The following is a 14,342-nucleotide window of genomic DNA, read 5'->3' as shown; positions in this document are numbered from 1 at the left end:
ATACATCAAATGCTAGCTCTCAGAAATCAATATTTTTGCTTACAAAATATTAATTTTATAGGGTTTAAGTTACTAAAAGTGCTCAAAACATCTGGAATATTAATATTTTCTCATAACACATCTTACCAAAATAAGTCTTTGAAATGGAGTGAGTTTCTCCCAGGGAAAAGTTGTAGGATTACACATTTCTTCATTTTCACTCAAAAGTTCACCTAGATGTCATTGAGAAAAAGAAACTGAGATTAACAATCAAATGCTTTGTATCAATAAGAGATGTCACAATACAAAATTTTATTATAAAATTATGAAGTTAAAAAAAGGATATGATTGTCTTAAAGTGAGCTTTATTTCTATAGAATTTGGTGCATTACTAACTATCCTTTGTACCTCAAAACCGGTAGACATTAACGTATATTTAAATTCCAATTTAGTCCAGCTGAAGTGGTTGCTGAATAGTGCTATAATAAAATGTTGGGCAGCTGAGGGAAAAATGGAGAAAGCAAAGGTTATATTTAGAGCTCCCTCTCTTCAGTATTGGGGACTGAACCAAGGGGTAGTCTACTGCTGATTTTCATTTTAATTTTTTATTATAAGACAGGGTCTCGCTAAGTTGCCCAGGTGGGCCTTGAGCTTGTGATCTATACCTGCCTCAGACTCCTGAGTTTCTGGGATTAAGGGAAGGAGTCACCAAGCCTGGCATAGCCAACACTTTATAATCTGTTCCTGCAAATGTGAGTTCTTTCAATATATATAAACTAACCAATTACACAGGAAATGAGAATCCAATGGAAATGCAACAAAGATTATCAAAATTTTCAAAAAAATATCATATCTCTTTTGGACCCTTCTTCTCACCATCACGGAGTCCTGCTGCATCACAGTCTATAGCAAATTGAGAGCCTTCTGGTCTTTGTTACCAACTATCCCAAACACAGTTATAATTTCACCTACCTTTTATTTCTATGGTATTTTCCCAAAGTCTAATTTTAAATACAACTTTCATTATCAAAATAGCTTTTTTGAATAAGGCTAATATTAGTTTATTGATCTTAAAAAAAGCACCCATGGTATGTGACAATTTAGTTACAAATGGATAAATTTGGGGTTATTTGCAAAATAAAACCATCTTCACTTTACAAAAGGTTCTAATAAATCTAATATAGAGACTGTTTAAGTAAAAAGCACTGTTCTAAGATCTTAAATTATAATAAATTATAGGTACTAGGTAGATTAATGACAAAAGCAACAAAATAAAGCAACAATGACCCAGAGAGAAAATGAGGGAAGGATATTCTCAAGTTAGAATTGGAACTCAAAAAGCATGAAACATATGATCAACAAAATTTGAACATTGTGTAGTACATATACAATAAACAAGTCTACTAGAAAATGAAAAGGTATAGAAAAACATTTAAAGACACAAAAGTCAGTTATTAATAACATTAATAGAATTCTTACAAATTCTACAGAAAAACAGGGGTAGGCAAACTCAAATTGCCAGTAAACATCTTAAAAGATACTTCAGCTTGCTAATAATGGGAAATAACAACTCAAGTATTTTAAGTTTTTTTTCAGATGGGCACAATTTTAAAAAAGACCGATATCTCAATTGGATAAAAGATATTCATATTGCTGGTGAAAATATAAATTGAACATAGACTTTTAAATAATCAACCTGGAAGTAACTATTAATAAAAAATAATTTACTTTTTTTATATCTTTGTTTCATTTATTGATTTTGATGTGGTGCGGAGGATTGAACCCAGTGCCTCACACACTCTACCACTTAGCTACAATCCCAGCTCTAATAATAATAATAATAATAATAATAATAATAATAATTTACTTTTGACCAGCATTTCCACTTTTGGAATTCTATCTCCTATAGAGATAAGAGCAGAGGAACCTTGTAAGGATGCTTATGTTATTACACAAGTAATTATATGTTTTAGCAAATATCTGGAAGCAAAATGAAAAAAAATGTGGAAGAAAACAAATTAGATTGTAACTCAAGTGGGGATGTCACAGGTGGAAGTGGCAGGGAAAAACAGAATAGGTGAGTTCAAAGTGGAAGAAGAAAACAGAAAAGATATGATAAAAATAGCAAGTCATTTAAATTGAAAGTGAGGTCCACTTCCAGGGCATTTTTAGAACAACATATTTGTTTTATAAAATGAGGTACATATGTAGGCTTATTCAGATTTAAGTTTCAAAACTAGTGTAGTGTATTAAAACTATCATTTCTACAATATCTAACTTCTTATCAGTTTCTTAATAATCCCATTTGACAAAATACAGCATCCACTTATGTTTAAAGCACTAGAAAAACTAGAGATAATAGGAGTATACCTCAACATTGAAAAAGGTATAGATGGCAAAACCAAGGCCAAAATCATTCTAAATGGAGAAAACCTGAAAGAGTTCCCTCTAAAAACTGGAACGAGACAGGGATGCCCTCTTTTACTACTTCTATTCAGCATAGTTCTTGAAACACTAGTCAGAGCAATTAGGCAAAAGAAAGAAATTAAAGAAATATGGACAGGAAAAGAAGAGCTCAAACTATCTCTGCTTGCCAATGACATGATTCCATATTTAGAAGACCCAAAAAAACTCCACCAGAAAATTTCTAGAACTCATAAATGAATTCTGCAAAGTAGTAGGATACAAAATTAACACTCCAAAATCAACTGCAATACTATATACCAGTGATGAATCATCTGAAAGAGAAATTAGAAAAACTATTCTATTCACAATAGCCTTAAACAAACAAACAAACAAACAACAACAACATCTTTGGGAATCACTATAACAAAAGAGGTGAAAGATCTCTACATGAAAAAGTACAGAACACTAAAGGAAGAAATTGAAGAAGATCTTAGAAGATGTAAAGATCTTCTATGTTCTTGGATAGCCAGAATCAATATTGTCAAAATGGCCACACTACCAAAAGTGCTATACAGATTTAATGCAATTCCTATTAAAATCCAATGACGTTCTTCATAGAAACAGAACAAGCAAAAAAGCAGTCATGAAATTCATTTGGAAAAATTTTGCCTAGATTAGCCAAAGCAATCCTTAGTAAGAAAAGCAAAGCAGGAGGCATCACAAAATCAGATGATAAATTATACTACAGACCTATAATAACAAAAATAGCATGGTATTGGCACCAAAACAGGCATGAAGATCAATGGAATAGAACACAGAGACAAACCCACATAAATACAGTTATCTCATACTAGACAAAGGCACTATAAATATACATTGGAGAAAAGACAGCCTCTTAAACAAATGGTGCTGGGAAAACTGGAAAGCCCTATGTAACAGAATGAAATTAAACCCCTATCTCTCACCATGTATAAAACTCAACTCTAAGTGGATCAAAGACCTAGGTATTAGACCAGAAATCCTGCACCTACTAGAAGAAAATGAAGGTTCAATTCTCTAACATGTTGGATTAGGAACCAGCTTCCTCAACAAGATTCCTAAAGCACAAGAAGCAAAATAAAAAACCAACAAATGGCATAGTATCAAACTAAAAAGCTTCTTCACAGCAGAGAAAACAACAGCATGAAGAGAGCTACTGAAGGGGAAAAAAATCTTTGTCACCTCCACCTCAGATAAGGTGTTAGTTTCCAGGATATACAAAGAACTCAAAAAACTTTACACCTCCAAACTCCCAAATAACCCAATCAATAAACATGCAAAGGAACTAAACAGACACTTCTCAAAAGAAGAAATCCAAACCATCAACAAATGTATGAAAAAATGTTCAATATCTCTAGCAATTAAAGAAATGCAAATTAAAGCTACACTGAAATTTCCCCTCACTCCAACCAGAATGTATCGAGAATACAAGTAACAATAAATGTTGGTTAGGATGTGAGGAAAAGTGTACACTCATATATTATTGGTGGGACTGCAAATTAGTGGAACCACTCTGGAAAGGAGTATGGAGACTCCTCAAAAACTAGGAATGGAACCACCATTTGACCCAATTATTCCACTCCTCAGTATACATCCAAAGGAGTTAAAATCAGCATACTACAGTGATGGAGCCACATCAATGTTCAGAGCAGCTCAATTCACAATAGCTAAGCTGTGGAATCAACCTAGGTGCCCTTCAACAGATGAACAGATAAAGAAAATGTGGTATATATACACAATGAAATATTACTCAGCCATAAAAATGATGACTATAACATTTGCTGGTAAATGGTTCAGGATACAATCATGCTACGTGAAATAAGCCAATCTCAAAAAAAACAAAGGTTGAATGTTCTCTCTGAAATATGGATGCTAACCCCCAACAAGTGGGGAGAGGGAAAGAATAGAAGTTCATTGGATTAGACAAAAGGGAATGAAGGGAAGGGAGAAGGAGTGGAATGAGTCTGACATAATTTTCTATGTATGTGTACAAATATACCACAGTGAATCTCAACATCACGTACATCCATAAGACTAGGATCCTAATTAAAATAAGATACATTCCATGTTTGCATAATTATACCAAAATGGATTCTACCATCATGTATAACTAAAAAGAACCAATAAAAATGTGAAAAAAGTCACTTCACAGGATTACTAGGAGGGTTACATTGAATGAAACATGTGCCTAGAACAAGTTTACTTTGCCTCACTTTACAATTTTTTTCATAAGATATGGAACTGCATTTATAAGTTGAAAATCTACACACACATGTGCACACACACTTAAAACACTGAATTTTTTCTTACTTTCTCCTGGTGATTTCCTACTTTCCTCTGATAAATCATTTTCTGGACAGAATGGTGTGCTAATTAGAGAATATACAGCCTTGCTGTTCTTAAAAGCATTCCATTGTGGTATATTTGATACAAGAGATTCGCACAGGAGTAAAAATGGTTCCAGCTGGCTGCTGACATATTGGCATTGCTTCCACCTTGAATCTGGCAGCCACTGAAGATGATGATCTTTACATATTTCAAATATGCCTAATAGAAAAGGAAAAATAATCCCATTAGAAGAAATAAATCCTTCACCTTTCAGTCAATCGTTACAAAAGTGGATGATTAACAAATACTGTTGTTGAAGAAACAAACCTTGGATATCAAAATGAACTATATAAAAGTTAATTATTTTTACTTTGGTAAAAACACAACATAAAATTGATTATCTTAAGTATTTTAAGTACATAGTTCACTAGTGTTAAATATATTCATAATGTTGTGAAACAGAACTCCAGGACTTTTTCTGTAGTTTGAAACTCTATGCCCATTTCACAACAACTCCCCTTCCCACGCTCCTCCAAGGTCCTGGCAATCGCCATTCTACTTCCTGTTCCTATGAATTTGACTTCCTTGGATATCTCATCTAAGAGGAATCATAGGTGTTTGTCTTTTCATGACTCACTCATTTCATTGGCATAACGTCCTTGTGTTAGTCAGATTTTCATCACTGACCAAAACTGACCAGAAAAGTTTACTTTGCCTGACAGTTTTGGAGATCCAGTCCATGGTGGCCTGACTCCATTATTCTGGTTCTGAGGAGAGGCAGAACATCATGGCAAAAGGTGTGGTGGAGCAGTGCTGCTCTGTTTATTGTGGCCAGAAAGCAGAAAGAGTGAGAGGCGAAGGAGCCACAGGGAAGATGCACCTTTCCAAGGCAGATCCCCAGTGACCCACCTCTTCTAGCCATGCCCCACCTGCCTAATGTTACCATCCAGTTAGTCCCTTCAAACTAAGGTGACTGATTAGGTTATAGCTCTCATAATCTAATTACTTCATCTCTGAATATTGCTGCATTAACACAGAAACTTTGTGTGTGTGTGTGTGTGTGTGTGTGTATGCCCTCACATTCATACAGTAATAGTTCTCAAGATTAATTCATGTGACAGAATTTTCTTCCTTTCAAAGACTGAATAGCATTCCATTGTGTATTTATACTACATTTTGCTTATCCATTCATCCATCAGGGGACGTTGGGCTGCTTTCACTTGTTGGCTGTTGTCAATAGTGCTTCTATGAACCCAGGTGTGAAAATAATCCTTTCAAACACTACATTCAAGTTTTTGGATATATATATATATCCAGAGTGCAATTCCTAAATCATTATGGTAGTTCTACTTTTAATAGTGTGATGACATTCCATCCTGTTGTCATTTTTTTTTTTTTTTGGTACCAGGGATTGAACCCAAGGGGGCACTCAACCACTGAGTCACATCCCCAGCCATTTTTATTTTGAGATGGGGTCTTGCTAAATTGCTTAGGGCCTTGCTAAATTGTTAAGGCTGGCTTTGAACTTGTGATCCTCATGCTCAGCCTCCTGAGCTCCTGGGATTAGAGGTGTGTGCCACCATGTCTGGCTCCGTACTGTTTTCAATAGTGGTTGCCCATTTTATAATCCCACCAGAGTATACAAGAGTTCCAATTTCTCTACATATTCATTGATAATTGATATTTTCTCTGTGTTTGTATGTGTGTGTTTTGTAGTAGTCATCCTAATGTGTATGAGGTTGTATCCTACTGTGGTTTTGATTTGCTTTTCTCTAATGTTTAGTGATGTTGTATTGTGGGGTGGCCAGCACCTCACCAGGGAATTCTTGTCTGCTCAGAGGGATAAACCTCCTGAGAAATTAAAGTCTAGAATAATTAGGGAATAACAAAAGACAAAGAGTCAGAAAGGATAGTTTGAAAGATGGAGCCCCTGATAGATCCAGCCCACTCAGGAGCTGGAGCTAGACAATTAGAAAATGACTCCTGTGGTTTATTTAAGGGGGTACCTCAAAGACAGGGGTAAGGTTTCAAGGGTGGAGTTTTGCTTCCTGATGTTTTGCAGTCAGCATGTTGATTGGCATCTGGGCAGGTTACTCCATCTCAGAGGGGCTATGTGGGACCTTTGACAGAGAGAGCTTGAATAGGCTCACAATGTCTGTGCAGTCAACCAGAGGAAGTATCCCCTGGAGATTCCCAGACACCAGATTATTCTATTCACTAGGCTGCGATGCGCAACACAGTCCACACACACGTATGATATTTTAATTAAAGTTGAATTAATATAAATGCACAGATTTAAAAAATGTATGATTTATGCTTTAAAAATTAATATTTTCTTGTTAGACAACTACCATTTTGAAACTGATTTCATCAGTTAATAAAATGTTTTATAAATATTTTAGAATATACCTAAAAGCTTTGTCCCCACTCAACTGATAACATACTAAACATTAAAATGCTAAGTTGTTGTAAGTGGTAAAAATATTTTTTAAAAAATATTAAGGTAAAAATAAGTCCTTTCTTAGAGCTGTAAAGGACATTTGTTATTAATGTCTCACAAAAAGAAAGTTAAATTATTTCATTTAAAAATCATGATAGGGCTGGGGCTGTGGCTCAGAGGTACAGTGCTCACCATAAGGCCCTGGGTTTGATCCTCAGCACTATATTAAAAAAAATCATTATGACAGTACTGAAAAAAATATAGATGTGCTTGGAAAATATAAATTTTCTTTCTCCACTTCAGAAAATGTTTTGAAAAGCAATAAACAGATTCATTTTTAAAAAAATGAATACACCCATCACAACTACTCCAGTTCCTATAAAAATGGTTACAAATCAATGTTAATTGAGATAAAAGTAAAATGATTTTAAATTATTAATTCTAGCATAACTAAGAAAAATGGAGTAATCTTCCTCAATGTAAATAAAGCCAATTCAAACTCTAATACTTAAAACTGAACAATTATTTATTATAAGTATTACTTTCAGTTTACTTTAGAATGATTTTGTTTTTGTAACTAAATAATCAGTTAAGATCACCCAAATGATTAAAAAACAAACATACAACAAGTCCTAAACTAGAATAGATTATATGTTTAACTGGGTTTCCCACATTCTGAAAATATTTTAAGTGAAATTATCTTTTGGCTTAATTTCATCTAAAATTATCAAGGGCAGTAAGCTACCAGAATTAGTGAACATGCACACTGCAGCTGAGTCCAGAACTTACATTCCACTTATGTAGATAGAAGCTATGTGCAAAGTTTTAAATTCAAAATAGAAGTATTTAAGGCAAAAAAATTTAAAGCATTCTTTCCATTGAGGATAGACAAGACACTTTTCAATATCTTACTTATTTTTCAAATTGAAGTAATTGTTCATTGTGACCATAAATTTTAAGCATTTAAAAATTGATAACACAATACTATTACAGACACACACATAGACTCAAAGCAATTAGAACAATGCCCTCCCAGCTACAATCCAAGTGCAAGTTGAGTTCATCCAGCACTTGAACATTAAATTGCATGGGGTGAGGGGAGAACAAGTGATACCAGGAATCCCTTTCACCAATTCCCATCCCATGTTCTAATGCCTCAGATGCTTTCAATTAGTTTTTCACCATTTAAAGGTAACAAAATAATATATAAGACACCTTATGAAGTCACTGCATTTGCTTTCAAATATAACTTAGATGTCAGTAGGTGCATATTAAATCATACTTATCTTTCAATCCCAGGATCTTGGGAGTGAACAGTTACTGATTTACAATTCCAGCAGGCTCTCACTTGAGGCCTCTTTCAGTGGGCTCTCAATGAAAAGATGAGATTCATCCTATCTTTGCTTCACTTTCAATCTCATTCAAAATCAACTTTTCCCTGTGTTGCCATGGTAACAAATTGTATAAGTAGATATACAATACAAAAGTAATATGTATTACAATGGTAGACAGTGAGGCGTTAGGATGGTCCTTCATATCTGAGATTAAATCCTATGACATCACTGTCATTCTTCAAAAGCATTTACTTAGCCAAAATTATACAGTAAAATAAAGCTGTTATTTAGCACCAGCATGTTCTTTCAGACTTTGCTTTAGTTTTCAGGATAATTCTATTATCAGGGGGTTGACTAAGCATTAATGATTTGTGGCTCTTCAATTTGTGAGCCAAGGTCATAAATATGGCTTCCATCTGGTCCTTATCATTGGGGTTTTTAGCAGAGATTTCAAACAAAGGCATTATGTGTGTGTCAGCAAACTTGTGTACCAATTCTGTGGTTACCTGAATGGTACTTCTCAAATCACAATTCTTCTAATAAGAATTTGTGGTATATTATTTACTAGCAAATGTTGTTGGCATTATTCTATCCAAGATAGTATGATATGAAGAATAGCCATGTTGGTCATATTTTACACAAAGACATCAGCAAGTGTGTTTATGATTTAGGAACTGGGCTAGACACTGGAAGGAGTCCATGGGATTACTAGACACAACTCCTGCCTTGAGTAAGACCAAATATGACCTTGGTGTGATACCCATCAATCTCCATTGCTTGTTTCAGGAATCCATCTGGATAGGGGCCTTGGTGAGATTGGGGAAGTGGCCAGCACAGAAGGTGGTAGGTCAGGCACATCTTTCTCACATCCTGATCATGATGATCTTGAAGATTTGGGAGCAGGTGAGAGGCAGATACCCTGAGGCCCTGGACCTCAGACAGCTGGCGGAGAAGCTTGCCTCCAGCAATGGCTACATATATAAAGCCATTCTCCTGAGCCATCCAAACTGAGGTGGAGGAGAAGAGATGCAGAGAGCATGGGATATTACACCACTGCCGTGAATGTACCCAGTCTTCTGTCTTGATTTTGGACTGTGGTTTTTAATTGTAGAGTTGAGACCATTTGCATTAATTGTTATTACTAATTCCTGTTTGTTTATTTGTGAGTTCTGCAGTTTGGTTTTTATTTATTCTATGTGAAGCATTTCTTTAAGTATTTTCTGTAGTGCCAGTTTAATAGTCATGAATTCTTTTAGTTTCTGCTTATCTTGAAATGTATCATTTGATTTATTAAGGATAACTTTGATGGATATAGCAATCTTAGTTGACTGTTATTTTCTCTCAGGACCTGGAACACATCATTCCAAGCCCTCTTGGCTTTTAGAATTTTTGCTAAGAATTTGGAAGTAATTCTGATTGACCTGTCTCTAAATGTGATCTGACATTTTTCTCTTGAAGCTTTTAAAGTCTTATCCTTGTTCTGTATGTTAGGCATTATAATTATAATGTATCAAGGAGAGGTACTTTTTTGATATTATCTCCTGAAGTTCTTATTGCCTCCTATAACTGGATGTCCTTCTCACTCTCAAGATTTGGAAAAAATTTCTATATTATTTCCTTAAAGAGTTATCCATTCCATTAACCTGCATCTCACAACCTTCCTCAATTCTAATGATTCTTGGTCTCTTAATATTCTCCCAGAGTTCTTATAAATTCTGATCATGGTTACTTATTTTCTTTAGTACAGTCTGAATGTTCAAGGCTGGCCACTTTGTCTTCCAACTCTGAGCTTCTGTCTGTGGCATTATCTATACTCTTAGATTTTTGAGTGAACATTTTATTTTATTTATTGTGCCCTTCATTTCCAAGATTTCTGTTTGGTACTTTTTCAATATCTCTATGTCCTTATTGAGTTCTTCATTCATACCCTGTTTTGACTTCTTTAATTCATTCAGTTGTTTTTCTGCATTCTTTTGGAAATCATTGATCATTTTTGTAATCATTCTCTTGAATTCTTTTATCTGATATTTAATTTACTTCAATATTTTTGGAGTCATTGCTGGTGAATTACAAACCTTAAGAGGTATTATGTTATCTTGTTTGTAAATATTTCTTGTGTTCCTGTGTTGGATTTTATGCCTCTGTTGGGAGGGATTACCCTTCTGCTCTTATGTGTGGGCCTTAGGTCACAGCTTTCTTTGGCCAAAGTGTCTAGATTGAGATCCCTTGTAAGTGTGGTATTCACTGACTTTGTGTTAATTTTGTTTTTGCTGGATGTTCATGAGTGGGGCCTAATGGCCCCCCTCCTAGCTGTTCTAACTTGGGGCCTGGTTATTAGTTTTGGAGTTTTGTCTCTATCTATTCATTGTATTAAAGAATAGTTGAAGTTTGAATGAGGCTAATTTATGTGTGGAGCAAGGTGCACTGTCTTTTGGCTAGGATTAGTTAAGCAGCAGAGTCTCTACCCCGTGAACTTGCAGTGTGCTTGTAGACTCCCAGTACCTTACAGAAAAGGGGGAAACAAATAGTAGCAACAATTGAAACAATATACAGTATTAAAATAAATACCCAGTGCCTCCTATGATATCTACAACACTAATTATTGCAAAAACACGAATGATGGGATTAGCAATCCAAAACGATAACCATGAACTAGATCTGGCATTAACTAGATGACAACTCTGTCATCCACAGTACTAATAATTGCAACAACATGAATGTTGGGGTCAAAAGTAATATAAGCCAAATACCTCTAAAATATGGTAAGATATAGTGAATAAAGAGAAAAGAAAATGTGATAGGAAAGTAGAAGAAAGTTTAGAATGTTCAAAATGTGAACAGAGAAATGCAGAAGAGATATAGCAGGTGGAAGAAAAAGTAGGAAAAATGAGAAAAAGTAGAAAAAACAAAGTAAAGGGAGAGAGAACGGAACAAGAGATTTGGCTGTTAGTGGGAGGGGAGAAATGGAAACAACCAAACTAAACCAAACCAGATCAAAATAAACAAACTTAAAACCCTAATCCTCAAAAGACAAGGAAAAAAACTATTATAAAAAATGTTAAAAAGGAGAAAAAAGATAAAAACAAGAACCAAAAAGGGGGAAAAGATGAAAGATGCTTAGCAAGGGCAAGCACTCTTTCTGCTCACTGAGCTGCCAGATGGAGTGGCCTATAACTATAGCTGCTTGAAATAGCTCTCAGCTTCCCTTCTCACTAGGATAGAATGGGAAATGCCATTAATTGAATTTTGTCCAAATGTTAAATACAAATTCAGGGATGCCAAGGTGGTGGAGGCAGGATGTAAGAAAAATATACCACCAAAGGACAATATAGGGAGACGAATCATCACGTCTCTCTTACGGTGAGTCTCATTACCACAACAACTCCCACCATTGAGAAGTTATCATCATGATGACTCCCACTACAGGTCTGATATTTCAAAGTGACCAATGTGGGTAAAGTGGGCAGTATTTTAATTAGATTTTCTAAAGTAACCAATGGGGGAAAATTGGACAATATTCTAATCAGGTATTATAAGGTACCCAATGGAAGCAAATGAGTAAGATCTTCAATTCAGCCCATATAGGAAAAAGAATGCCTCAGAGCTTGGCATATAAGACACTAATTTCTAGACACTGGGACATTGGGCTTCTTTTTCACTTGGCCCACTCCTCTCTACCTTATGGAGTGCTTCTCTCACCTTGCCTCCAATATATCTGTACTTTTCCTATTAATTCTGTGTTTCTTGCTCAATTCTTTGTTTGGGACAACAAGGACCTGAACCCCAATTAGATACCCTAATGATAACACTGACAGACCAGATTAATGCACTCCCAGAGTGAGGCTGCTGCAGGGTTCTATAAGGGGAGTTCTGGTAGCTACAGCTTAGGTCTAATCAGGCCTAAGAGGCTTTGTGGGTATATTTGCTCCGAAGGGATTAGATCAACACACCACTAGGGCCAGACAGATGCCAATCTGTGCTGGCAGTCTGGCTTTCAGGAGCTTCCCAAGAATTCTACTCACAGGGCAGGGGAATCACATGTCCCCACATGTTGCTGCCCAGGAATATGTTCTTCCTGGGCTTAGTCCCTGAGTATATTCACTCTCACCTGTTCAGTTTTCCAACACCCTGCGGTTGGTCACATGGCAGACAGACTCAAAGGGAAAGTGCATTGCACTCCCCTCTATTTTTCTGACTTCAATTCCCTGGGTACAGTCTCTGTGCCTGTTTCACTCAAGTTCTACTAGGTACACACTAGGCCATGATAGTGCTTGCCAGGACAGTATGGCAATGGTTGCTATGATCTCCTGGGCTCCTGCATCAGAAAGCTGCAGCATGGCCTCCGCAAGATGGCTCCTGACTCAGGTCTCCACTTGCCAGGTGAGAAACACAGCACTTTCAAACACCAGTTTGCTGTGCAGCCTCTGGATCAGATAAGTTCAGGTTGCTTTTCTGGTTTTCAAGTTTTTCTATGCCGAACTTGTTCATTGTGTTTCTCTGTTTTATACCCTGCCTTTGTGGTTTACCAGCATCACAACTACTGCTGCAACTGACTTAGCTCCAATGCAGTTTTTCATTCATGCACCTGACTTTATGAGTGTCTGAGACTCTGTCTGATATTGAATTTCAATGAATTCCCTTTTTCATCCACCTTGTTGAGAGCAGTACTCTTGCTGCTTTAAACCTAAACCATGGAGCAAATGAAAATGCAGCTTTCCTCTCATCTGCCATCTTGAATCTCTCAAAATATTTTTTTTGAGTATCTATTCTGGGCCAAATATTAGGGATAAGGAAGGTATCCTGTTTTCACAAAGCTTATAATCACAAAAGAAAAATATCGTCTTCATCAACTGTGTATCTAGGATTGACAGCACCAAAGAAGTCCACACTGGGAATGTAGACTCATGTCTGGTTCTAGTTTCTTCTCTGTCAGATGAATCCAGCTTCTATTTAGAAATCAAGTTGAATTACAAGAGCCATCAACTGCCTAGCAGCATCTCTCTGAAAGCCTATATAAGTCAACAGCCTCACAATAAGGGCCTCTTCTTTTATTGTCTTTTAATGTTTTGTTGATTTTTTATAGTGATACATTTTGATTCTCTTATTTTTCCTTTTGTGTATATGATATATATATATATATATATATTTTTTTTTTTTTTCCATTGTGATTACTGTTAGGTCAGTGGTGGCGACTTGGTGGTGACTTAGTGGAGACTTAGAACAAAGCAGCCCACGAGGGAAAGGAACATCAGTCAGGTGCTGGGGGAAATGCCTGTCAATCAGCGAGATCTCCTGACTAACGCCTGTCAATCAGCATGACCCCTTGGCCAATCCTGAAGTTCAGCCAACTCCCCTGACCAACTCCAAAGGGACAAGGGACCCTAAAAACACCTTTTCCTGTCCCAAGCCCTTCCCTTCCTGCTGTAAGCCCCATAAAAGTCTAGTCAGATCGAGCTTCCACGAGGTTTCTCCTCAGACCCTTCTCCTGTTCCCTCTGTGGGTCTGATCGAGTTCTGCCCGGGAGTGGTATCTCAATAAAGCCTCGTTCAGCAGCCTTTTAAAATCTGCCTCCTTTGGTTGCTGACCGCCTCACCTGATCTGACAGTTACCATTGCACAGAACACCTTATTAATATAGCATTCTAATTTAAACTGATAACAACTTAACTTTCGTCATATATAGAAACTCTTTTCAAGCTCTACTTACATATCTTACATTATTGATGTTATAAATTACATTGTTTATCCATGAACATAATTATAGAATAGTTAAAAGTGTTTTTGTCATTTAATTTACAAGCATTAAAGTAACTACGT

The 14,342-nt window shown here is 36.1% G+C and overlaps 1 protein-coding gene and 1 pseudogene across 1 annotated transcript in view; both read right to left on the bottom strand.

The window, feature by feature from the left end:
* The window catches only part of Dnah14 (dynein axonemal heavy chain 14), a 376,944-nt gene that overhangs the window by 44,100 nt on the left and 318,502 nt on the right, over positions 1–14,342 (bottom strand). The window contains exons 71-72 of the mRNA XM_046419847.2: positions 4,735–4,971; positions 127–212 (exon numbers count right to left, since the gene is read on the bottom strand). Coding sequence (XP_046275803.1) covers positions 127–212; positions 4,735–4,971 — 323 coding nt within the window. The remainder of the gene's footprint in view (positions 1–126; positions 213–4,734; positions 4,972–14,342) is intronic.
* Positions 8,814–13,014, bottom strand: LOC124076024 (ras-related protein Rab-33B-like; annotated as a pseudogene).

The sequence above is a fragment of the Marmota monax genome, unplaced genomic scaffold (genome assembly GCF_021218885.2).
Source record: "Marmota monax isolate L192 unplaced genomic scaffold, Marmota_monax_Labrador192_F-V1.1 WCK01_AAM20220418_F8-fsc00153, whole genome shotgun sequence".
Taxonomy (NCBI): domain Eukaryota; kingdom Metazoa; phylum Chordata; class Mammalia; order Rodentia; family Sciuridae; genus Marmota; species Marmota monax.
This window is presented reverse-complemented; position numbering and strand designations above follow the sequence as displayed.